Genomic DNA, 25,652 nt, shown 5'->3' with positions numbered 1-25,652 from the left:
AGGTCTCTCTCTCCCTTGAACTTCCAAGTTCAGGCTGTGGTTAGGACTTTGGTTTCTGAAATCAGACAAGCCTGGATTCATAGGCTGACTCTGCCCCTTCTCCACTGGGCGACCTCAGACAAGTTTCCTCTCCTCGCTGAGCCTGTGTGTTCCCATTTATAATATAAGGATAATGACAGTACCTGTCCAACACTCCCCCCACCCCACCCCACCCACACACGCAGAGTGTTCCTGAGAGGATTAAAGGATTTTATACAGGCACAGGGTTTAGAGTAGCACCTGACACCTAGCATGCTCTCAGTACATGTTAGTGATTTCTGATTTACCTATAACTTCCTCCCCATAGCAGAGAATGTCAACCTTCTCCACCAAAGGGTAAGCTCCACAAAAATGTGTTGTACAAATGAATGAACAAATGAGAGGGACATGGCCAGCACTGCAGGCACAAGCTTTCAAAAGAGTTGCTGTCAGTTCTGCTCAAGATAGTCTCCTGGGTTTGACCCCTCTCACTTTGGTCAATGCCACTTAGGCACAAGGCCTTCTGGGAAATGCCACTCAAGCACGGGGTCTTTTGCTCATCTCTCTGACTCATCTGTTCTTCAAGGCAAGTTTCCCAAGTGTCTCCAGATGCCTCCACTATGTGGGTGCAGGAAGGAAGGGGAGAACACAAAGCATGCTGGTCGAACCCCTTCTTTGTAGGTGGCAGAGTGCAGATCGGAGCCAACTCCAGTGGCACAGTGGCTGAGCCCTGGCAGACGCTGTCACTTCTCACCCTGTGGTCCAGAGCCTGTGATGATAGGCAGGGCTCCCCCCTGAGGATTCCCAAATTTCCTCCATCTCACTCAGAAAAAGTCAGGCTTCAGGAAGGTAAGAACATGGTGTATTTGGAGACTCTTTTCCTCTTTGTGCAAGCCCCTCAGGCCCCCAGACCCGGGAGGGCTTTGGGAAGAAGCGGGAAACTGGGACCAGAGAGCCGTGACACATGCAAGCAAACCCCAAAGCCCTAGCCTCTTTGTCACTTAGCTCCACCTCAACTCCCAGCTCTCCTGACCAGGGAAGAGATACCTCCTAAGGTCCCTTTCAGCCCCCTGGTCAGGGTTCTTGCTGGAAAAAGGAATCATGGGCTGCCTGTGCCCCTGACTTGCCCAGAGACACTTCGCCCATCCCTTGGGTGGCCCAGCCTTCCATAAGGACTCCTTCACTTTAGAGTGAGGCTCAGCAAACCTTTTTCTGTAAAGGGAGCAAGTACTGCAGGCTCTGTGAGTCACATCATCTCTCTTGCACCTACTCAACTCTGCTGTTGTAGCACAAAAAATAACTAACAAATAAGTATGACTATGTTCCAATAAAACTATTTATGGACACTAAAATTTGAATTTCTTATGTTTTCATATGTCATAAAATATTATTTTATTATTATTATTATTTTCAATCATTGAAAATGGTTAAGAACCCTCTGTAGCTGTCAGGCCACACAAAAGCAGGTACTGGGCCCAACTTGGCCCACAGCCCGTAGTGCTCCAAGTCTTGCTTCAGGGGCTCCAGTGCTTCCTTGTGTCTCCAAAGAGCATCTCCTGGGCACAAACTTAGTTCCAGGGGCTGTACGAAGCATCTGTCTTCGATTCAGCCTCAGCAGGCAGATTGCAAAGCCCTGACTGCTCCAGAGGCTGCACTGCATACCACAGAGGGTACAGAAAAGCAGTGAGGTGCCCAAGCTGCCCCTACAGAAATTCTAATCTAGTGGGAGAATCCAGGACAAGTCCAAGGTGAAGGTCAAGGGAGATCAGCATCATGAGAGAGACTTTACTTTGTCCAGTGAATAAATAAGTTCTCTGCAACTTGCACTGAGAAAATTGAAGAATAGTAACCAGCTTCCTGGAAGAAAAAAAAAAATCTACCAGGAAAGATTTTGGGGAGGGAATGGCATTAGAGACAGACTGGAAGGAACAGGATCTCTGGGACCGAAGGTGCCACACCAGGTCCCTCTTCCTCCAGTGAAAGGGAGCCCTCTGGCTTTTGTACAAACACAGGGAGGATGTATAGTCTCTCCCCATCAACCACCTCCATGATGCCATCACCAGATGGTGGGCCCCTCTGGGCAGAGGTAGGGGCCTGACTCATTTCTGAGCCTCTCGACCCCAGGAATATGTTTTTACACAAAGTATATTTTGGTAAATGCTTGCTGAGTTTGAACTGAAGTTAGGGTTAAGGGAGAAGGTGACAAAGATTTCTGATGAAAATTGGACCAAGTAGATTGGTTGTTCCTTCTATTTTATCCAGCTCCCCAGACCCCAGAAAGACATTTTCCATGGAATGTGCCAGCTGTCTTGGGCACAAACTTGGAGTCTCTTAGAGGGGACTCCACATTCTGAAGAAATTACTGCGGTTTTTTTCCTTCTTGGAAATGAGAAGTAAAGTAGTCACTATTATAATTTGTGTGCACACACCCACACACACAAGGACCCACAATCCTCCCTCCCTTCACAGTTACCTCCTACCTCTTAACTAGACACCCCCCTACACACACACACACACACTTATCTGTGCAAGAAGGTGGAGTCCCTTGCCCCTAGAAACTTAGACATCTCAACAGCCACTGCAGGCTGGGCCCTAGTGGATTTGAAGCTACCTCTCTTAGAATCCAAATAAGCCCAGCCACCAGCACCCAGTGAGAAAGACCACTGCCTCTAAGTTGGCACTCCAGAAGCATGGCTAAGCAGTTGCTGAGGCTTCCCCAAGAGAGCAGCACACAGAAAGGGGATGGGCAAGTCAGGATGGGCTGAAAAGAGCCCTCTCCCCCCGCACCTCACATACACACACCCACCTGGCCTACTTTCTCTCATCCTGGCAGCCATCCCTAAGAGGAGTTCTCAGGATGTTGGGACTCGGCCCTGCGTCCCATGAGTGCCTTTGGCCCCATAGCTAGCCCAGCACTGCCTATAAGACCTGACGCCCTATCCACACATCAGCCCACACACTGGGAGTAAGAGAGGCCTAAAGTAGAAGAGGCAATGCAGTGAGGATGTACAAGGGGAAGGGGACCTGCCACAGAGACCTGCACGTGTGTGTGTACACACTTACAGAGAGAGAGACATTGAAAGGAGGCTTGTTCCTGTTAACCCTGCACTGACAACACATTATCTCTAGTTCCCTCTCTCCTACAAGGTAACTGAAATCAAGAGCCAAGGTAGGTCTTCTTATCCCCATTGTACAGATGAGGAAACTGAGGTTCAGAGAGATACACTGACTCACCCAGATCATGAAGTCAGTCAGAGACACACCCAGGATTTGAACCTGGGCCTGTCTATATCAGAATCCATTCCAGGTAACCCCAGTCAGACTAAGACGGTGCTCAGGCCTTGACAAAAGCAGAGACACCAAATTGTTTTTCTTCAAAATAACTTTGGTATTGATCGTCATGATGAAAATCAAACCTTGTCTGGACTTCTTTTAATTCTATGGTTTATATTGTCTTTATTTTTAATTGTATGGGAGGTGAGGGAGGTTGTTCTATGATATGAGGCACGACCATCATATCATAGAACGACCTCCAGAACTTCTAGTCCAGCTGCAGGCAGTGCTTCTTGTACCGTGTGTTCTCTGGTTACGCCGAGCCACGTCAGGATGAAGTTTCTTTGACTTTTGATACACTCATGCCACAGTGCTCACAGTTCTCTATCATTTGCGTAAACAAAAGACAGGGGATTAATGTATGAGTGTGAGGTCTGTATTTGTTGAGGTCATGTGTATATACATGGTCTGGGTCACCAAGAATGCACAAGACATGGAACACCATGGCTGCCTCAGGGAAGTTAAAATGGGTTGCCAGGGGAGAGATTATAAAATTATACCAGAGAACAATATGTGACTTTTGAATTTTGTACCATGTGACTGTCATCATATTCAAATAAAGAAACATTTTACATTTACAGTCTTGTTTTAAGCAAAAGCGACATAAAATAGGAATTCAGTAGCTTCTGTTTTCAATGCTGCAGACATTCCTGGCACAAAGGTTTGGTTACTACCCTGTAGTAAGGCAGAGAGAAAAATACAGAGAACCAAGTGCAATTTAAAATCTCACCAAATGAAATCTATGCAGAATAAGCATTCATCCCTGGGTAGGAGCTACACAGGGTCAGGGGGAGGGAACTGGTAGAAGAGTAATCGGTACCAATTGGGGATGAGGGGCTCCAGAGACCAAGCCCCTCCCAATATGAGTTTGCTTTAGGGGTTGGGGGGAAGGAAGAGACATTTAAAAAGAGAGGAGCAGAGCCAGGCGATTCCTGCCCTTGAGATATACCCATAAGTTTAAGTAGGGACAGGAGGTGGAGTGAGGAAGAACAGCCCCTCACACACCACTGGAACTTCAGGGGTCCCTTCCCCGATCTGAGACTAGTTTCTTTGTCAGTAATATGAAGGATTTGGCCCAGAAAGATCTCCAGGTGCCTCACGGCTCTAATATTCTCTGATTTGATGGCTGCAGCCTTCTGCAAACGTGCATAAAATAGATTAGTTTTAGCGGTAGTAAAAACAAAACTAAAAATCAGATTTATCATTTTAATTAAATATACTTTACATTCTCAATTTCTAGGGAGCAAAATGCTCCCCCACCCCTATCAGTTTTCCCTTTGTGGGAGACATTCATGTCTGATGTGCAATTTAAGAAAATGCTGAACCACCCCCTAAGAAGACACACAATTAGCAAGAGCCTAACAGGTATTTCTTAACAGGAAAGTGAGATTTCCGGGGTGGGGCGGGGGAGAACATTAAAAAGGAAATGTCAAGGAGGGGAGGGTCAGATGGGGTCAGAGGACTGGGGATCAGGTTGGTAAGGGCACTTGCTTTGTCTCTACTTGGCTCTCAGAAGCGGCTACCCCTGGAGCTAGGTAGACCTGGGAAAGGGAATCAGGAGGAGATAAGAGTTTGGTCCCCTCTCCCACGCCCCCACCCCTAGGTGACATCAGGCAAATTGTTCTCTGAACTTTAGAGTGCTTGACTATAAAATAGAACTAAAAATACCTATTTGGAGGAATGATGGGAAAATATAATAAGGTAACATTACCTGAAAAGGCTTAGGAAAACAATAAAGTATAAAGCATATGTGCAAACACCGTATTTTGGAAACTCCAGTCAGGATCCAGAACGCCTGGTCTCCATCTGGTTAGGTATCACGTCCTGTCGGCATGCGTCTCCCCAGCGTCCTTCCTTTCCACCATGCTCTTCTCCACCCAGGCTCTTGGTCCCCACAGAGTGAGAAGAAAGCGGGGCCTTCAACCAGCAGAAGCATCATTTCCTGGGCTCTGAGCTCCACGGCCCCAGATCATAAATTAACAACCGTAGCTGTAAATTACCAGATAAATCTGGGCTGGAATCACCAGCTGCATAGATGAGAGTCAACAGGAGAAATAAATCTATAGCAGCAGCTTCCCCAGTCACAGGGAAGCCCTCCAGCATCGGGGTGCAGTCAGGGCTTGGGGTGAAACGGACAGGGACAGAGTGGGGGGAAAGAGTTTCTCTCTGGGGAAGGGGAACCTCAGAAATAAAACCAAGAATCTCCACCCCCATCACTATTCCCCCCCAAAAGAGTCCAGGATGAGTCAAGTCCCCAGGCTCTGCCAGCTGTGGGGATCCCTGCCGCTGCCCTAATGAGCTGGGGCATCCACACGATTGTCCATTATTCGTGATGACAAGAGCAAATATAGACACTCTCAGAGAACTAAGGAGAGACTAAGTGGAATAAACGGCGTTTAATCTGTAGCAAGAGAAATCGCCTTCCAGTGGCAGAGCCCCGCCCAGTGGGAGCTGTGGCCCTCATAATTCAAGTCTGCACTTAATTAAAAAGGGGAACATCCTGGACTCTGCCCAACTGGAACCGATTCCATTCCAATTTTTCAGTCTGCTGACATTTGTCCGTTTGTCTCTCTTTGACAGAAAGGAGAAAAATTCAAAAGGAAAAATAAAATCTTATATCCTGCAGGTTTCAGAGAGAGCCTGTCCTTGAGCTGGGGGGCTTCATCTAAAAGCAGAGGACTGAAATCCAGACAAATAGGGAAAGAGACAGAACAGGACAAGGAAGGCTTTGCATTTGGGGGGAGTCCTGGGCTTCTGCGGACAGGAAATATGAAAAGCCAAAGCCACCAGCACCCTCAAAAAATAAAAATTACTTCCCTTGGGGCACCCTTGATCTCTCTTTGCCCTCCCAGACTCTTCCCAGCATTAGGCTCAAACTTTCCTCCTGGGACAATATTCCAGATGAAAGGAGGACACATTTATTCAGCCTTGTTTAAAAACATTTCGATGCTCCCAAAAGGTCCTAAAATCAGCCCAGGGATTGGTATCATCATGCTGGTATCATCATGTCTATTGTTCTATTGCTGAGAATATCATAGTTATCACCCCAGATGTGAGTCTCTCTCTGAACCAGAACCTCCCACCCCGAATTCCTGACTGCTGGCTCCATCTGCAGTAGGAGATTCCATGGGAATCAGGCTGGGATTTTTTTCTCCTCCTCATTCTGCCAAGGTTCTTGAGGACAGCCGACCCCCTCCCCCCATACAAGGGAAAGAGAGGCCCAATCTCCATCCAAGGCCTCATCTTTCCGTCTTTTCTCCTGAAACAGTTCTCCTCTCCTAGGGCGCCCTCTGGAGTTGAGCAAGGCACCAGCTTTCCCTGTATCTTCTTCAGCCAAACCATGCTCCTGACCAACTGCCTACAGGGAGGACCCCCTTTTCTGTGGGTCTCAAGAGAGGTCTCAGGCTAAGCGGAAGGTGAAGAGGAATAACAGAAGTAGTCGTTCCACCATCTTGCCAAGCACATTCTCCAAAAGTAGTGCCTTTCCAACTATTTTTAAGGTAATACACATTGACAAGATCTATCATCTTTTAGAGTCGTGTATGAAAAAAGACATAGGCCAGTGGTTCTTAACCTGGGGTGGGTGGCTTCACAGACCTGCTCCATGATGACCCCTGATGGACCTTCTCCTCAGCAAATGAACACACAAATAGACACACTGATGTGGGCAGTTGGTTTCAGGAAGTTGCACATCCATTGTCCCTGGATTCAGAGCCCTGGAAGTCTAGAGGAAGCAATCGGTGTGAAAGTGGAACTGTAAGACAAGGACTAAAGGAAGTCCAAGAGCGGTATGTTTTTTTCTTGGTGGTCCTTACCCACCAGCCCATGGGAAAACCCCATGTTCCTCCACCCCCACCGCCTGACCCTGCTCTCCGGTTCATTCCCCCTGGTGACAATTCTGGTCTGGGAGACACTAAAGGGACATAGGACACCACTTAACCTGGTTTATCTCGCCCATCTGGTCTTACTCAGCTGTCTCCCTGGGTTATTCTCTGAGTTCCACCCTTTAAGCTTCTGGGACTCTCAGCTCTTTCCGAAGTTAAAGCAGCCAGGCCTTTGAAGATGTTTCTGTCTTCCCCTTGCAGTCAGGTTTTACAGATCACTCAGCCCCCTGCCATTACCCTATCTGAAGGTCCCAGGGAGATCCTTCTTCTCTGATGACAACTGGGCCTCTTAGTCTGATCCACCATCCTCTCCCTCCTTATTCCAGAACTCTGACCTTCCAGCTCTTGGAGAAAATCTCAGGCTGCCTCGGTATGAACATCTGCATATCGAAAACCCACATTTACATTTTATAACTTAGAATACTGGAAAACTGGTTAGAGTCCAGCTCTGATATACTAGAGGGAAGGAAGTATTATGCAACTCGCACCAAAGGTGTGTTGGGGTGGGAGGTGTCAGAAAGTATGTTGTGTGCATCTTCCCTAAAGCTGTGTGTCCAGGAGGGGGCTGTGAGCATCCTTAACCTGGGCATGTCCATGTGGACTCTCTGGCTCAGGTTTGTCCTCCATTCAAATTGCTATGTATTTCCTCAAAGTGTAGTCTTTGTACCTAGTCCATTTGGGGTATCCTCAGTCTATTGAGTGGACCCTTGGATTAGATGTGTGTTTTCAAGGCCTCAGTTTTCTCATTTTTAAAATGAGGTCAACACTTCACAGGATTGCTATGAAGGCTGCATCAGGTCTAGCCCTTGCAGCAGCAAATGGCAAGTAAATCTTGGTTATTGCCCCGACAGAAACCACTAGCCCCTCTATTCCTTCCTCTCCCCAACACCTGGAGCCTTGGAAGAGGCTCACATTTTCCTTCTATAGATCTCACTGCTCTGAGCCTGGGTGTTGTTGAATGGAGGCCAGGTGAGTGACAGCAGTGGCAGCAGCAGTGGCATCTTTTCTCACTCAGCCTGCATGGTGAGCTGAAGCCAAAGAAGGTCCCAGGATGGGGAATGGGGAGGAGCAGTTACTCTCCAGGGAATCAGTGGTCCTCCATAAAAAAGTAAAACCTCAGAACCAGTGGGGCACCCCTAGAAAACCCCCAACTGGAGTGCTCGCTCAGGGACCCACTGGAATTCTCTTCATTGTCATGGACACTACATCAGAACTGCCTCCCAGAAGAATCCTCTGTCCTCCTCCCTCTCTTCTTTTGGCCTAGAGACACAAGCTTCTCCCTAAACTAGTTACATCCAGCCCAAAGCTGGGATTTGCTAGGGCTTGTCTCTTCTCTCTTCGGCAGGGTTCCTGCTAAACCCCATTAGTTTTGTCTTTATCGTACCTATCCACTGAACTAGCATTTCATGGGACCCTCACATATGTGAAGCAGGCTAGGGGAAGAATTATAGAGGCAAATAAGATCTCCTCCAAGACCCTGGACAGCTCTCCACACTTATGGATGACTATACAATGAGGCAGAATAAAAGACATTAACACCAGAGATATAGGCAAGAATGTTGTGGGTCTTTAAGGAACTAATTCAGGCTATCTGGAAGGCTTCCTAGAGGAAAGGGACAGAAGAGATGAGCCTTAAAGTACATTTCAGCAGAGAAAAGAGGGAAGTTTATTTTCATTTCTCCAAGATGATCCTGTGAAATGAGCCCTAAATAGGTGCTACAGGTTTGGTGTTCTAAGCCTAGTCCTGACCTTGATCAACTGCAAGAGCTCATGTGTTATCATATCCTCTTCTGAATCTCCACTGCCTCACCTGTAAAATGGGATGTTAGATTAGATGAATTTGAAAGCAGCCAGTCTCCTGTTTATTACAAACAGGCAGGAAGTAAAATCAGGCTCTCCTCAAAGAAGTACATAAACTGTAGACCCAGAGAATTATCTCAGAAATAAAGTCCTGGGGGATTTTGTGTCCTGTGGGTCCCCATGGCTGCAGCCTAAGCAGGCTAACTCTCATCAAGTGCTTGTCTTGGTCACTGCTCCCTGTCTGGAACACAATACTGTGTCTGGCACCAAAAGTGTTTATTGGATGAAGTGACTAAATGAAGTGACAGAGACTATGACCAGATTTTTTAGTAGAACTGCTCTCAAATCATCAGATCTGTTGGAGCTTTTGCTCCTTAATACCCTATGTTTGCTCTCAGGATAAGAGGAAGGGTGGCTGAGAGGAACTGTCCTTTCAGAGGTCCAAGCCAGGGCCTCTGGTTTCTGCTGCAATCAATAGAAAGTAGGTCACAGAACTGCTCTGCAGAGCTCAGACTCTTGAGGAAAAGCCTGAATTCTGTGCCAGCTTATATTTATTGTCTACTGCATATTAGCTGTTGTCACGTAGCTTTAATTCATTTAACTGTGGCCTCAAAGGGCTGCTATACAGGAGACTATAGGGGATTGGGAGCTGTAAACCCCAGCCGCTGACTGAGCAACATTAGCCAGGTCACTGTACCTCTCTGAGTGTTCCTTTTCAATCTCTGTAAAATGGAAACCATAAAGTCACTTCCCAGGTTATGGGAATGAAATGAGCACGTGGAATAGGAGTGCTTCATAAATGCTAGTTATTATTGTTCCACTGGGCACACAAATCTGCTCGCCTCCTCCCAGTGTGAGCACACAGACATGTTCACACTCCCACGTACATGCGAACGCACAAGGATGCGTGCAGACTCCAGCCAGAGGGGCTCGCCAAGCCTCAGACCCGGGGCTACTGCTGAGGCTCGCGGAGGAGCCGTCGGGTCCTCGGGTTCCCTCCTTTTCTCTCAGCCCTTTCTGAATGAATTCCGGCTGCGAGTTTATTTTTTTATGAATGGGAGCCCAAGCAGTGAATGAAGCCAGGAGCCAACCCCTGCGTTCTGATTGGCCCGCGTGGCTGGGAAACTCCGCCCCCTAGCTTGGCCAAGCGAGTCTCCGGATTGGCAGGCGTGCCTGGCCCTGGGGTTTCATTCACAAAAGTCAATGAAACAAAGGGAACGGGGTGGGGGGAGTGGGGGGGGAGAGAGAGCCGAGGCCGAGGGTATGGAAATGCACCAATCAGCGGCTCCCCCGGGCTCACAACTGTCGGCGGCGCCAGGAAAACAAGCTGGTGCGCTGGGGACCCGGGGCCGGGGCCGCCTCGCTCGGGCCTAGCCCCGTGGCCCTTGCTGTGGCCCCGGGGCATGCTCGAGACACCTCGCGGCTCCAGCACTGAACCCCCGGCCTCAGGTGAGGCTGCGGGAGGGGGAGGGAGGGAGAATGTCCGTGATTCCCCGCCTCGCCTCCAAGACGCCCCACACTTTCTCACCGCCGCTAACGCAGATTCCAGGGCGTGGGGTGGGAGGCGCTGGGATTCAGGGTTGGAGGGGGCGCTGGAATTGTGGGCGTGCGAATGGTGCGCGCCTCGCCCGATTCTCGCGCGCGCGCGCGCGCACACACACACACACACACGCGCGCACACACACACACACACACATACACACGTCTTATGTAACCGAGCCTGGGCAGAGCGGGGCTGCAGAAAGCACCCGAAACGGCGAGCCAGGCTCCCAGGAGCAGGTGGGACCTCCTTTGGTGGGAGGGGAGTGGTGGCGGCGCTCAACTCGGCAGGCGGAAACCCACCCCCCACCATCGCCTGAGTGAGTCGGAGAAGTTTTGCCATTGGACCCAAAGCCTGGGGACGGTCCCCTCCCCGCTGCCCTTACCCACCCCCAACCCCGCTGCCTTCCTAGGACGGTGTGCGAACGCAGACCCCCGCCCTCCTAGGTCTCTGCCCCCGCGCGAGGCCCGGGCGGTGCGGCCGGAGGGAGCGGCCGGATGGAGCGGAGGATGAAAGGCGGATACTTGGACCAGCAAGTGCCCTACACCTTCTGCAGCGTGAGCGCCGCGCTGGCCTCAACGCCCGCCCCCGCCTGCACCCCGCCCCTACCCGCCACACAGCCCCTTCCCCGAGGCTCCAGTGGGGTTCAGGGTTTGCCAGCCCGAGTCGCCCCGGGACCCCAGTCCCACCCTCCAGACCAGCCGGCTTCGGGGTAACTACCGGCATTCTTCCCATTCCCCCGCAGAAATCGCCCGGAAATGGGAGCTTGCGCGAAGCGCTGATTGTCCCGCAGGGGAAGCTCATGGACCCCGGCTCCCTGCCCACCCCCGACTCCGAAGGTAAAGAGCCGGAGAGACAAACCGCGACCCTCCCAACCACACACGCCCTGAACGCCGAGCCTGGAACCCCCGCCCTTTTCCCAAAAAGACTCCCTCCTGGGGACTCTGATCATTTTCAGCCCCTCCCCCCGCAAGGTGGGTCACTGGGCTCGCTGGGGCTCCCTCTCACCACCACCTCCACCTCAGCCTCCAATTCCATTATTCACCCCTCAGATCTCTTCCAGGATCTAAGTCATTTCCAGGAGACGTGGCTCGCTGAAGGTGAGTAGTTTCCCGACCTTTTCCATTACTGGGGTAGGGGGTGTTCTCTACCCCTGGTATTCCAACCTAGCCCACTTCCTCTCTCCCTGGCTTCAAGAAGCTCTCCAAGGCTTCCACCCCAAGTCCCCTGCCTCTCTGGTCTCCCCAGAGCCTAGTGTGGACACTTATATTGATATTTATTTTCTCTTCCCTGAGCCAGGCTTGTGTAACTAGGCCTGTGGATGAATCAGACCATTGTGTGGGGTATTTGCTTATTTGAATGGAACTTGGCCCCAAGCCCATTTTCCTGGTTGAAATTTTCATCTGCAAAGTTTGTTTGGCAGCAGCCACCTGGCCGAGGTGTGTGTTGGGGTGTTGGGGAAGGAGAATGAGGAACTAGAGGATGAGAAGGAGCAATTAATTTGTTACCTGTCTTCAGGAGTTACCAAAACATTGATTTTCATCCCTTTGGTTTCTCTTCTTCCCAACTCCCAGTGACAAATAATTTACTGTCTGAACCAAAAGAACAACAAAAGTTTAAATAATTCTTTTTTGCTGTCCTTTGGCAAAGAGGGCTTAAGGCTCCTCCTCCCCACCCCCAAATACCCTTGATTGTGATTCTGATGGCAATTGATCCTTACTCCTCCTTTCCTCCTGAATTCCTGTACCTTAGGCAAATCCCTCCTCTTGTTTGGGGGTGGAGGGGGGGTAAGCTCTTGCTGCTAGCTGGCTGGGGTGCTGGGTCTGTGGCTGGGCCTTTGCTCTGTGGGGAAGTGTGTTCTGGGGTTCTCCTGGTTGGATTCATTGGTGTGTTTTGGTGGAGCCTGAGGGTGTCGCTGGTGGGGCTGCAGGTAGGAGGCAAATGGTGTTCAGACAATCTCTGGGAAGGAAGGGTTAACACCCCCATTTAAGGGTCCCTTTATTTTAACACTCTGAAAACCAAGAAACCACAACACTAGGAACACCTTCTCTTCTTCAGGATCTCCCTAGCCCACCATCTGGGTATCCCTGGTGATTTTTTAAAACTCTTAACCCAGCTCTTCTGGAACCCTCTATAAACGCTTGAGGTGGAAGTGGAAGACCTCTGACTAGGTCCCTGGAGTGAGACAAGATCTGTCTTGACTACTGTGGTATCCCCAAAATATATATGTTAACAGAACGCTGTTTGCATAGAGCAAGTGCTCGAGACATTTTGTAGAATTCATGGCCGACCGGCTGCATGAGTGTTAGAGAAATCTGGGGTTTCTGGGGGTATTGTGATTCTGCAAGCCCTGGGTGCCCAGCTCCGAATTACAGGCAGACCTGTGCCCACTCTGCCCATCCTCCCGAGGTTCCGGAGCTGAGCTAAAGCTGAAGAACGCAGAGGTGTCAGTTTCCACGGTCTCTCAAAGACTTCCTTTCCCAATGCCTGATTTCTGTCTGGCTCCCCAGAGTCCTGGTCTGTCAGCTGAGGGTCCCTGCACTCCCCACAGGGGCAGCTCCCAGGGTTGTGATCTAGGGGTAGGCTCAGAGGTTGGCATTTTGGCAGGAGCTGATCCATTCGTGCCTGGGTTTGGAATGGAAAGGGGAGGAAAATGTTCTCATCTCCTCTCAACCTTGAAAGCCCCACCCCTTGGCGGTGGGGGTCTAGAGACTGTATGGGTGTCTATCTGCATGTGTCAGTGTGACAGCAAGTGAGTGAGTGCGTGTTTCATGCTGCTGCCCCAGGAGTCTCTGTACATTTAAATCCAGTGGGTGGGGAGGTGGGGGTGGGGATCTAAAGGCGGAGGGGGGGGGGGCGCTGGGATCTCCTTGGTTCCCTCTCCTTCCTTCTGAGGGAGCAGCTCAGGTTCCCAGCTGGCGATGGATGGCCAGGCCTGAGGGGGGGATGCTGAGGCCGCTCGCTCCTTCTCACTCTCTCTGCGGAGACAGATGCAGCTGCCGGGGCCCTGTCCCCCTGCACCATCCCAGCACCACCCCAGCCTCCTCTCCTGCCTCTTCCCACAAGGTCAGTGACCCCTGCAGCCCAGGGGGAGCTTTGGGGTGGCAGGGAGGGGCTAGCTCCTTTGGAAACTTGCCGGTGGTGGGTTGCACATCAGTCAGAATGGGCGCCAGAGACCAACCGCCCTCCCTCGGCTTGATTTCTTCCTAAAGCCTCAATTTGGAAAGAAGCAGCAGGTCCTCGTAGTGTGGGTGGGACTGTGAAGAATTCAGGGGATCCCCAAGTTGGATCCGGTGATGTGGTTGTAGGTTCAGAGCACGGTGTCCGAGCAGCATTGGGGGTGAATGTAAGCAGGGCTCTGTAGAGGGAGCTCAGACATCTTAGGAGTTGGTGGTTTTCTGGGCAGAGTGGGGTGGGGGGGTGAAGTGAGGCTAAGAGGGCATGTCTGGTTTTGGGGTGCCTGGGATCTGTTGAGTTGCTGGAGAAAGGATCGGGCTGCTGTAGGGAAACCTAGGCTCGGGCATCCTAAACCCAAGCTGTGCCGGGTTGTGGTGGAAGATGTGCTGCTTCTGGTCCAGGTTTCCTTTCCCAGCTTGCTGGGACCCCTCAGGGACAATGACTAGTCTATTTGGTAATAAGGGACATCGACTCTGGGTCATGCCTATCCTTTGTGTGAAGCTGGAGTCTTGGAGTCTCAGAAGCTCTGCAGATAGGTTGCTAGGGTCCCTGACATTGTGTGTAAAATTGTTGGGGTGCACCACATACAAAGGATTATGAATTTTGTAGGAAGAGAATGATCCATAGTTTTTATGAGATTCTCGAAAGGGTGGGTCTAATGCTCCCCTTTCTGTAAGAATCGTCACTCCTCTGAGGTTTCTAGTCCCCTTGCCTTTTGGTTTCCCCCATCATCTTCGTAAGTCCAGAAGGAGACCCCGTGTGTGAAGGACGTGCATGGAGGATGTATTTCACTCGTGTGCTGCCGTGAAGTGAAGGGAATTAGGGTGTGTGTGAACCTGTGTGTATGCATGCTAGTGCCTCAGCATGTCTGTGGGGAGAGATGGGGTTAATCCCCTCCCCCGGTCCTTCTTAGCTACAATGCCTCCTTCTACATCTTTCTGTCTCCTCCCCTTCCAGGAGGGTCTTGGGGACAAATGTCCCCTCCAGTACAAAGGCTGCCAGAGTGGGGGCAGGGTAGGGGTGAGAGCAGGGGCCAGTGGTGACACAAGGGGGCAGAAGCTCGGCCTCCCCACCTCTCCACTGGGACTCCTTAGGAAGCCCTTTCACCCTGAGATCGGACCCTAGGTAGGGGAGCAGGCGATGGGGCCTTTATGGTGTAGGTGTGTGGCTAACCTGGTGTAAGCTTAGTTGCTTGGCTGGTTTAACCTCCCAATTCTCCTGGAGCCCGGTTTGGGAGGCCCCCCAGCCCCTCCTCCTGTTGGAGGAACAGTTCCCTAAAATTCTCTCTTTGTGCATTATGCTGGCTTGGCAGTTTTTCCATCCCTTCTTAATCACCAGCCATGTCCCTAGGCAGACAAACTCAACCTTAGTGCCCAGATGGAATTGGGGGAAGACCCTGGTACACTGGCTTTGCAGCCAAAACTCAGCCAAGTCAACAAATAAATAGAGTGGTGCACACTCAAAACCAAACATGGTCATTAGAAATTCTCCTGCTCTCCAGAAACATGAGACACAGCGTGCTCGTCCTACTTCTTTGTTAATATTCTCGGAGCAACTGAGGCCCTGTCCTGCCGCTTAGGGAGAAACCAGTGTTCTGGGGGAGGACCAAGCAGGGGACCGGTGTTCACGCCAATAAATTCATTTTTGCCTCAGCCTGATTTCTTCTGGCTCAGGAAGAAGGTGGCACCACCTCTTCCGGGTGTGGTCTCTGTGCTAGGGGTGGCCTCTTCTGAGACTGCTGGGGGGAGGGGGGTTCTGCTCAAACCTTCAGGCCTGAGGTGGGAGGAAAGGCAAGATGACCCCTAGGGCTCTTTAGCTCATGTGAACTGGCCTGTGACGCCAGCAGGAGATGCCCCCAGCCCATTATCTCAGTGGAAAGCTTCAGTTAATGAAGCCTCAGAGGGGGCCTACAGTGCGTCAGCCTCCCACATGGTCTGCACCCCCGCCCTCGGGACCCTCCTTGCCTAGGTAGCAGGGAGAGAAATGTTTGCCCTGCTCCCATCACCCCCATCCCACCACCTGGTCCAGAGGACACAGCAGGGGTGAGCTCTGGCCTTTGGCCCTTGGGCGGTGAGCAGGTTTTTCCATCCCTCCCTTTATCTAGTATTTCCCAAACCTACTTGTTCTTAAGGGCCACCAGGGGTGCTTGCTAAAAATACAGATGCCTGGGTCCCACCCGGGCCTATGGAATGAGATTGGGGGAGGGGGTCTGGGAGTCAGTGTTTCTAACAAAGCCCCCAGGTTCTTGGCTCAAGCCAGTTTGGGAATGATTGCCTTTGTGCCCTAGTTAGGCTTCCCATGTGTTTTCGTTTGTGTTTCCCAAGGGATTTCATGTCCTCCTGACTTATTTGATCACTTTCAAATTGTTTTATGCTGATGTTTCATAAGTTCTTTAGCTGCTGGTGGCTTCTGATTCTTAACCCCCCTCTGCCCAATCCCTCTGTTAAGAAGTCAATCAACTATCTATAAACATGTATTTTAGAACACTTGGTACCTCTAATATTTAAAGCAGGTTGATGAAGATTCTTCCTACCACAGCCTGAAGTATGCCCTTGTGAGATGGGCTTTCCCCACAGGACCTGCCTCTGTTACCTGGTGGTGGAGTGGAGGAGCCCTCATGGTGAAGGAAGGGTTGGCTGGTTAGGATCCTTCAGTTTCTTGCTCCCAGGCCCACTATGCTGGCTCCCACCAGCCTGAAGACAGGGGTCTTTGTATGTTTATTCAAGGAGTCAACAAATAATACACTGAGTGTTTATTCTGAGCTGGACCCTTGGGGTCGGGAGAGGGATGCTGTGGAATCAGAAGAACATGACAGATAAAGCCCCTGCCCTCAGCCAGCTTAACTTTCTGGTAGGGAAGATGAACAATAAATATGTAAACATAAATTAAAAAGTTCAGGTAGCCATAAGTGCTGGAGGAAAAAATAAAACGGGATGTGAGAGAAGGTTGGGAGGGACCACTTTGGTTTGGGTGGGCAGAGACGGCTTCTGAGGAGGTGAGGAAGTGAGCTAAGACTTCAATGGCCAGCAAAAAACTGGCAGGCAAAGATCTGGAGAGAGGGATCAAGCTGATGAGCTTGAGGACTCAAAAGAAGACCAGAGTTCTAGAGAGGGCAAGGAGAGGCAGGTCAGAGAGGTAAGGAGAGGCAGGTCAGAGAGGTAAGCCAGGCATGGGAAGCCAAGGGGAAGAGTTTGAGGTTCGTGCTTTAAGCCAGGGAGAGAAGTAATTCGACTTCTGTTGTGAAAAGATCACTCTGACAGCTACGTCGAGAACAACTGACTATAGGAGGTGAGAATGGAAGTAGAGAGCTCCGATCCGAGGCTGTGCCTGAAATCCAAGGGGAAAACTGTGGAGCCTTTGCCCAGGAGCGAAGCAATGGAGAGTGGGATGTGTACTTGTATAGGCTAGGACAAGTGAGGGTGTTCTCTGGCTGTCTCCTTGGGTCTCTCACCTCTACCAGCCATTCCCAGCTCTGGTCGTTTTATCCATCAGCTTCCCCATTGCCCACTCTAAGAACAGTCTCCAGGGAACAAGAGACCAGTCTCCTTGGGGTCTACCCTTCCTCTTCCTCCTGTGACCTTTTTATTCTGAGGAGCAAAAGTGGACAAAGTCTCTGGGCTCAGGGAAGGTACTCAACTATATATACCCACCTGAAGGAGTTGGTGAGGCCGGGATAACTAGAAATCAAAGCCCGGATATCCAGGTTGGAGGCCACAGATGAGCTGCTGTTCTATTTTAGTTTTGCTGCCTAATCCCCAAACTCAGCTCCACCCACGCTGGTACCCTGGGAGTAGAGGTCCTCAGACCTCTATGCTTAGGAAGTCCCCCTCTTTCCTAGCTGCACATCAAAGGGATGAGGCATCTGACCTGCCAGTGTCCCCAGCCTCCTCCTCTCCCGCTGTCATCCTCTTTTCACCTCTGTTGAACCACCCTCTTTCCTCCATTCCATCGCCTTTCCCAGGCTCTAGATTCCACCGGAAGGTTGTATAAAATGCAGATTCCTGGACTCAGCCCAGATTCAGCATCTCCCCCTGTGATTCTGAATCCACAGGATCTCTCTCCTCCTTAAGGCCTGCCCATCCTCGATGCCACTCTGCTGTGAGCTTTGAGAGAGCTTGTAAACACTAAAGGGCAGGGCTGTGTTCACTTCAGAAAAATGGAGGGAATAAAGACAAAGCATCTAGGAAAAGACTCTGGAATCTGCTCAGACAGGTTCTGGGAACTTGCAGCCTTCCCCCCAGGGTTTTAATGGAGCCCAGAGATGGAGGGCACTAGGACCTGGGGTGGAGTTGTCTTCAGTCCTAGGAAGGCTGTTTTCTCTTCCTGGCGGGTGCTAGTCTGCAGGGCTGCAATAATGGTGTCTCCCAGGGGCTGCCATCCAGGGGCCCCACCCCAGACTCACCTCTGACCTCTCTCTACAGCTCAGGTACCAGATAGTGATGAGCAGTTTGTTCCTGATTTCCATTCAGAAAACTGTGAGTAGAGGGTCTTGGGTAGAGGGAATGGGGAGTGAGGGAGGGCAGGAAATGAGTCACAGAGATAGAGAATCACAAGAGATTAACTTGTTCTCTCCTAACGAAAAGGGTAAAGGGCAGGGTTCCCACTCTTGGGTTTGAACTCAAAGACAGTAACTGGGAGATGCAATCCTTGGTTCAAATCAGGGCTTGCTCCATCCTAGCTGTGTGACTTTGAAACAGACACTCCATCTATCTGATCCTCCATTTCCTTATTTCTGCAATGAGGGGCTTGATCAGTTCGGCAGGGTCCACTTCTACCATTCTAAGTTACTTTAATGCAACTCGGGCGCTATTTTGCCCCCCAGGAGACTTGTGACAATGTCAGTAGACATTTTTGGTTGCCAAAACTGAAGGCAGATGCTACTGACATCTAGTTGGTAACGGCTAGGATGCCGCTAAACACCCTACAGTGCTCAGGACAGCCCCCCGCCCCCAACAACAAAAAATCTGGCCCAAATGTCAACAGCCGAGGTTGAGAAACCCTGCTTTAATGTCAAATACTTTGCTCTCAGCTGTCTTCACCAATTAAGTGAAAGGGGGCACAAATAATTGAAAACAGCAGATAACAGAACAGTGGATTGCAGGCCTTTGACTCTGCTACAGTAAGACAGAATCTCACACTCACCAACTTGAACCAACTCTTTGCTGCTCAGCCTGGTGGCTGGAGTTTTCAGACCCAGCAGGGGCCACAGGAAAGGCCGAGGTTCTTCACAGATAATTAGGAGCATGTGTATAATGTTAGTCAGCTGACATGTAAGCGGGCTAATATCCAGCCTTAACCAGAAAAAAGATTTTTTACAGCCTCAAATAAGAAAACATTTCTCTCCCTTGGAATTTTCCAGCACACTCAGGAAAACCACACTCAAAGGTGTTTTTGGGGGTTTAGGGTTGCATTAAATGTTGAACTTTAGACCGTTTCTTTGGTTAATTTTGGACATTAGCCTGATGGATAAAACTAGACACAATGCAAAGTGCCAAGCTGTTCTGGAAAGTGTCTGACTACAGATCTCTGAAAACTGAGACTCAGAGAGGGGATGAGGCTGTATTGGTCACTCAGCTGGTCCTCAGAGAGCAGAAAGTGTCAGAAGCTCTTACTGCCTCTTCTGTGACACCCTGGCCCTGCTCTGCCTCCCCCCCTCACCCCCACAGTAGCTTTCCACAGCCCCACCACCAGGATCAAGAAGGAACCCCAGAGTCCCCGCACAGACCCGGCCCTGTCCTGCAGCAGGAAGCCGCCACTCCCCTACCACCATGGCGAGCAGTGCCTTTATTCCAGGTGAGCCCCAGCCCAGCCCTGGCGAAGGGTAGGCTGGAAGAGGGAGGGAGACAACAGAGGCAGCAGTTGTGATGCAAGTTCGACAACAGAAAGCATTTCTGAGCTCCTATAAGGGATACCGTACAGCTCAGGATTTCCTGAGTAATTAGGATGAAAAATGCAGCCAAGGGTTCAATGGATGGATGTGTATTAAGGTCAGGGCAGAATCTGTTTCTACTGAAGAAGCCACTGTCCCACCCGACCCAGTGATTCCACGCTGGGTAGAGGTGTTCTCAAGGTTACACCCAGTTTCAGCATTTATGAAAGGAGAAAGAGTTCATTTGGAGCTGAGTTTGGCTCATGCCATAGCTTTCCCAGCATCCTCTCTTCTTCCTTCTCCATAATCCCTGTGCCCTCACTTCCCTGGGTATGGATGAAGGGTTCAAAGATGCTCGCCCGGCTTCTCTGCCCCCTCACCCTTGTCTCCCCCTCAACTCCAGTGCCTATGACCCCCCTAGACAAATCACCATCAAGTCCCCCACCCCTGGTGCCCCCGGACAGTCGCCCCTGCAGCCCTTTCCCCGGGCAGAACAGCGGAGTTTCCTGAGATCCGCCGGCACCTCTCAGCCCCGCCCTGGCCATGGGTACCTCGGGGAGCACAGGTAAGGAGACCCCAGAACTTGTAAGCCCAGTCTCCGTCGTTTTTCCTCAATCCTGGAGTGTTCTCCACCTGCCTTATGAGGCCTGGGGGAGGGGGAGGGAGGGAGGAAGAAATATTGACATACTCCACACTGAAGCCCACTCTGCAAGCTCTGGGAGTGGCAGGCCCTAGGGGCATTTAATCTAATATTCTCTCTTCTCCATCCAACCACATCCAGCTCCATCTTCCAGCAGCCCTTGGATGTTTGCCACTCCTTCACATCCTCTCAGGGAGGGGGCCGGGAACCTCCCCCAGCCCCCTACCAACACCAGCTGTCGGAGCCCTGCCCACCCTACCCCCAGCAGAGCTTCAAGCAGGAATATCTTGACCCCCTGTATGAACAGCTGGCCGTGGGCCAGGGTGGGGTCAATGGGCACAGGTACCCAGGGGCGGGGGTGGTGATCAAACAGGAACAGACTGACTTCGCCTATGACTCAGGTAAGAGATGCTCCTGGGGTGGGGGTGGGGACTTTGGGTGGGCTTACTGGTGGAGTGGCATGTGATCAACCCCAGAATGTCCTCCCACAAGTTTTGACCTTCCTATTCGTTTACCAGTTCATATGTCCAACCCCTTCACTTTTTTCATAGATTCAAAAGAATTGTCCTTTTTCAATCCAAAAACTTACATTTAGATAAAAGATAAATGGGACGTAGGTCCTTGCCTTAGGTAGCATGTCACTTAATAGGAAAGTTAAGGCATTTCTACCTGTTTAGCAGGTGTTGGGATTTTAATTATCTACCGAGAACAAAATACTGTGCCTGGAGCACAAGTATGTGAAGTTGAGGATAGAAAGATGAATAGGATATGTTCTTGTTCCCTGTCCCCACAGAAGCTTAAAAACACAAAGGGATTTGAATGAAGAGAAACACGAACTTGAAACTAGCCAAGCTCATAGTTCCCAATTGGAACTTCAGAGTTAATATGTGGCTTCCACAACCTGTTCAAGCCTCCAGGTCGATGGATGATCCACCATCCTGGCCAGAGCTGGGTACCAGAAGTAGGGACTGCTGTAAATTCTTGTTCTACCTGGTGTTGACTGGAATAAAATGCACACAGACATATTCATAAGTAGCTATAGTTCAAAGCCACAAGTGCAGGGTGTGGGGCTGGGGGCGGGGGTGGGGGGTGGGCAAAAAACCTTGGCTTGTTTCATTGCTACCATCCCTAAACATGAGAAAAAAAAATTCAGCGATTAGAGTAGGCTCAGAGCAGGCCAGAGCGTTTGAATTTCCCTTTCCCTGATGCCCAGTCTTTTAGGGGCAGGGAGATGAACCACAAACCCCCAGGCTGCCCGAGCGAGAACCGGAAGGGCATGCTTCTCAAACCCAGGGCAAAAGCTTGAGCCATGCCTGGCAGTGAGATGCAGGAAAGAAGAGGGAGACGCTCTTGCCGCTGACCTTCAAAGGCTGTGGACCGGAGGGGATCATGTTACATGCCCTTGAACTCCTGCCCCTCCCCCTTCAGCTTCCTCTGAATGGAGTCAGGAATTCCATTCACAAAATGGAGGCATGAATGAGCCCACCCTCCCGCCTCCTCCCTGAGGTGTCGGGTTTCAGCATCTCATTCATAGGTGGGAGTGGAGGGGGTAGAGGGGGAAGGGACTGGAGCTTGAACCGGTGGCTTTACACAACCGCCTCCAGGTGGAGTGGGGCGGTTTCATTCCTATGGAATGGAATGGAATGGAATGGAATGGAGTGGAATGTGCTCTGCTCTCTTGACTTAAAAAACCAGCCCAATGCCCACTGCCTCTTCCCCAGATATAGATACACGCAGTCTCTCCCCTCACCCTCCTACCCTCCCTCCCTCACGTGGAACTGGGCGAGGAACCTGACCTGCCGACCGGAGGTTAGCCCATTCCAAGGGAGTCTTAGACATGGACACTGTACCCTTGCCCCGGAGGTTCGTCTCTGCCCGTCCCTCCTCCCCCTGGAACAGGAAACAGCTGCTCCCTGGAATCCTGGGCCTGGTGGAACAGCTTTGCCCAGACCTAGCTGCTGCCATCCCTGCCCTCTGGCCCAACCCTTCAGCTGAAGGGTTCCAGCCTCACGCCTCTGGGTGAACTTCCCTTGGGACTGGTGGTAGGCAGGCAGTTGGGAACTGAACCAGAATGCAGGCTGGCAGGAAGTTCTTAAATGTGTATGGGAGGCCTGCTGCCCCCACCCCCACCCCAGCCACCTATAACATTACCCTTCTTTTTCCAACCCCAGATGTCCCTGGCTGTGCGTCAATGTACCTTCACACAGAGGGTTTCCCCGGGCCCTCTCCACGCGACGGGACCATTGGTAAGGCAGCCTCATCCCTGTCAAACCCTCCAAGTTGGAAGAGGGAGACCTGCTGTGGGGGAGGGTCTCCTGGCCAGGAGTCCCTCTGGACTCTCTGGGTCTCATCAGTGAACCTCCAGAGATGAGTGACCCCCAACTTCCTCCTCAAGGCTATGGCTATGAGAAACCTGTGCAGCCATTCCCAGATGATGTCTGCGTCGTCCCTGAGAAATTTGAAGGTCAGAGAAGTTAATTTTCATAATAGGGTCAGGGTCTTATCCATGCTCTCTGTCCTCCCAGGAATCACATGACATTTCATGAGAAAGGGCCTGGAGAGACCCCTGGGAGAGGCACAAACCCTACTCCTCTCTCCTGTGTTCCCCAGGAGACATCAAACAGGAAGGGGTTGGAGCATTCCGAGAGGGACCGCCCTACCAGCGCCGGGGTGCCTTGCAGCTGTGGCAGTTTCTGGTGGCCCTGCTGGATGACCCAACAAATGCCCACTTCATTGCCTGGACTGGCCGGGGAATGGAGTTCAAACTAATTGAGCCTGAGGAGGTGGGCCTCTCAGAAGTCCCCACCTCTCCTCCCAGTAGCTTTGGGGACTGGAGATGAGAGGTGGTGGGAACCGTGGGATGTGCCAGGGAGGAGAGGGCCTCAGGTAACCATCACTGCTGCGTGAACCTGCATTCTTGTCCAACCTGGGTCTGTGGTCTGGTGCTTTGTTGCAGGACCAGCTTAGCATTTTACACTAAGACTCTCAAGTGCTGTTTCTAACTTGCCTCCCATTTTTCCTCTGCTGAGCTAGCATTGCCATCCCCAAACCGTTACCTCTCCCCCGCAGGTCGCCAGGCTCTGGGGCATCCAGAAGAACCGGCCAGCCATGAATTATGACAAACTGAGCCGCTCACTCCGATACTATTATGAGAAAGGCATCATGCAGAAGGTCTGGGTGTAAAGGTCCCAGGGACAAGAGGGTTGGGGGCAGTGGCTGTGGGAAGGTAATGGGGGCAGGGGTTGGGAGAGCTTTCACAGAGACTATAGGAGCAGATAATGAACCAGTCAGAAAGGACAAGAAATTGTGGATAATCCCAACATTCCCCTCTCTCAAAAAAGTGCTAAACAGTAATTGACAAACCCAAAGCATGGAGAGATTGAGATTAGAGGTGAAAGAGAACTGTGAAGGGTGTCAGCTGCTTAGAGGAACCAGCATGGGAGAGAAATGTACCCCACACATCTACCTGGATGCAGAGAAGGGCTGTGTTCCCCACCTCTACTCTGACCTGGAGGGAGAACTAGGCCGACCCAGCCCTTCTCTCCCCACAGGTGGCTGGCGAGCGTTACGTGTACAAGTTTGTGTGCGAACCTGAGGCCCTCTTCTCCCTGGCCTTCCCGGACAATCAGCGTCCAGCTCTCAAGGCCGAGTTTGACCGGCCAGTCAGTGAGGAGGACACAGTCCCTTTGTCCCACTTGGATGAGAACTCTGCCTACCTCCCAGAGCTGACTGGCCCTGTCCAGCCCTTTGGCCCCAAGGGTGGCTATTCCTACTAGCCCGCCCCTAGCAGCTGCTCCTTCGCCACCAGGATGATGCCCTGTGTACATATAGATGAGTTTGGTGTTGGGGAAACCCTCACCCTGAAACCCACAGATGTCTTTGGAACATCCCCACTGGCCCCATCGGTTGCCCTGGTCCAGACTCTGAGCTGCTCACCAGAGCTGATGGGAAGGAAAAATGGAGATACTGCAAGTGAAACTCTTGGGAGCTTCACCTCTGGCCTCTTCCCAGGTCCTGCTCAGAGGCCCGTGCCCCACTCCCTCTCCCCCATCACAGAGAACAAGTTTGTTCTGTTCTGGGGACAGAGGAGCATCCTCACTTTATCCTGGTGGGGAGGGATGCATTGAGCTCCCCAGATCTCCCACTGTGGGGAGACAGAAGCCTAGATCCTGTACTCCACCCCCAAGTTGTGACCCTGAGGGTCCTGCTTGTCAATTCTCGGTGCTCTGTGTTCCCAGGGCAGGAAGAGGTTGGAGAAAGGAACCTGGGGCGGGGGAGGGGTTGCTAGTGGAGGAGGGAGGGCTGGGCTCCTACTCCCAGGGCCCTTTGCCTTTTCCTAGGCCCAGGCCTGGGATATACCACCTCCACCTCCGCTTCGTCTGCCGGACCCTAATAAAGGCCCCTGCTTCCCCTGTTAGTTCTCCTGTGTCCTCTTTGCTACCATGGGAAAAGGACTTGGGATTAGAAACAGCTCAGCCTTGGGGCAGATGACCAGAGTTTGGGGACTGACCCTGACACTTAATTTCCCATATGGGTTTGGAAAAGATGGTTTACCTCTGACTTTTTCCTCTGAAAAATGGGCCCAGTGATACCTGCTCTTTCCTCCTTCCAGGATTATTGTCTAAGGATCCCAAAATAATGGACACAGGGTACTTTGTAATCTGGCCCCATGACCCCCTGGCCACCTGCAGCATAGTCCTGCAGCCTATCTCCTTGTGTGGGGTGGGGGTGGAGCAGGCAGGGTTATTGAGCTTTGAGGCCTCCTGGGGGCAGGGTTTCTGTGATCACAGTTGCTGCCATGTACCCCAGTTGTGTGTTCTCCCTTCCTGCCACGGCTCCAGGTTGCCATTTCTGCTGAAGTTGGAAACAAGAGTTTGTGTGGAAAGGTCTGGAGAATGGGAAAAGAAAGGCACCCAGGCGAGAGGGTACAGGGGTAGGCTGGAACAAGCCCTGGGTCCTGGCCAGTTTAGGAAAAGGACACTAGGTCTTTGGGGGAAAGGGCAGTGGGGAACGGTGTAGGTTCTCCTTGCCTGAATCTGGGGGAGACTAGAACCCTGGAGCCGAGTTTTTCTGGGGTGGGTGGGAAAGGCAAGGCTGCAAGAGTGGTGACACCTGGAGTGGGCATGGCCGAGCAGTTATGACAGGTAGCAGCGGAGGGAAGAGGACAGAAAGGCAGCCGCTGTGCAAACAGCTTCCCGGGAGCCAGGCACTCTCCAGTTTAGTCAGAGCCGCGGCCATGCCGAGGCTGGGCTGCCCAACCCTCCTTAATGCCTGCCCCACTCCCGTCCCCAGCCCCTGCCCACTGCTAATGCTAAGACCCTGAGGTCCTCAGGAAGGGATGCCCTGTCAACCACTACCCACAAATAAAAAGCAACATTTTCCCCCTAGAAA

General features: G+C 51.5%; 1 protein-coding gene across 13 annotated transcripts; it reads left to right on the top strand.

The window, feature by feature from the left end:
* Positions 1 to 10,295: 10,295 nt before the first annotated feature.
* Positions 10,296 to 24,678, top strand: ETV4 (ETS variant transcription factor 4). Of its 13 annotated transcripts, none has more exons than XM_016139651.2 (13): positions 10,297 to 10,484; positions 10,988 to 11,132; positions 11,321 to 11,414; positions 11,628 to 11,675; positions 18,174 to 18,227; positions 19,419 to 19,545; positions 20,043 to 20,186; positions 20,403 to 20,662; positions 22,433 to 22,507; positions 22,657 to 22,725; positions 22,872 to 23,044; positions 23,331 to 23,432; positions 23,813 to 24,678. In XM_016139651.2, the coding sequence occupies exons 2-13, from the start codon at positions 11,073 to 11,075 to the stop codon at positions 24,035 to 24,037; spliced, it is 1,431 nt and encodes a 476-aa protein (XP_015995137.1). In that variant the 5' UTR covers positions 10,297 to 10,484; positions 10,988 to 11,072; the 3' UTR covers positions 24,038 to 24,678. The 13 variants fall into 13 exon arrangements, with proteins under 13 accessions (XP_015995140.1, XP_015995137.1, XP_036078427.1 ...); XM_036222534.1 differs by having other exon boundaries at positions 10,298 to 10,484; positions 11,022 to 11,107; XM_036222533.1 differs by having other exon boundaries at positions 10,299 to 10,484; positions 11,022 to 11,107; positions 20,025 to 20,186.
* Positions 24,679 to 25,652: the final 974 nt, after the last annotated feature.

This window comes from Rousettus aegyptiacus, unplaced genomic scaffold (assembly GCF_014176215.1).
Source record: "Rousettus aegyptiacus isolate mRouAeg1 unplaced genomic scaffold, mRouAeg1.p scaffold_m13_p_6, whole genome shotgun sequence".
NCBI lineage: Eukaryota > Metazoa > Chordata > Mammalia > Chiroptera > Pteropodidae > Rousettus > Rousettus aegyptiacus.
The sequence above is the reverse complement of the archived record's forward strand: the minus strand, read 5'-3'. Positions and strand labels throughout refer to the sequence as shown.

Bases quoted from the DNA above. Each gene is read 5' to 3' on its own strand.
- ETV4 (XM_036222533.1), top strand. From the start codon at position 10,439: ATGCTCGAGACACCTCGCGGCTCCAGCACTGAACCCCCGGCCTCAG. The intron at 11,108-11,320 runs GCAAGTGCCCTA...ATTCCCCCGCAG, and splicing joins AAAGGCGGATACTTGGACCA to AAATCGCCCGGAAATGGGAG. The intron at 20,663-22,432 runs GTAAGAGATGCT...TTCCAACCCCAG, and splicing joins TGACTTCGCCTATGACTCAG to ATGTCCCTGGCTGTGCGTCA.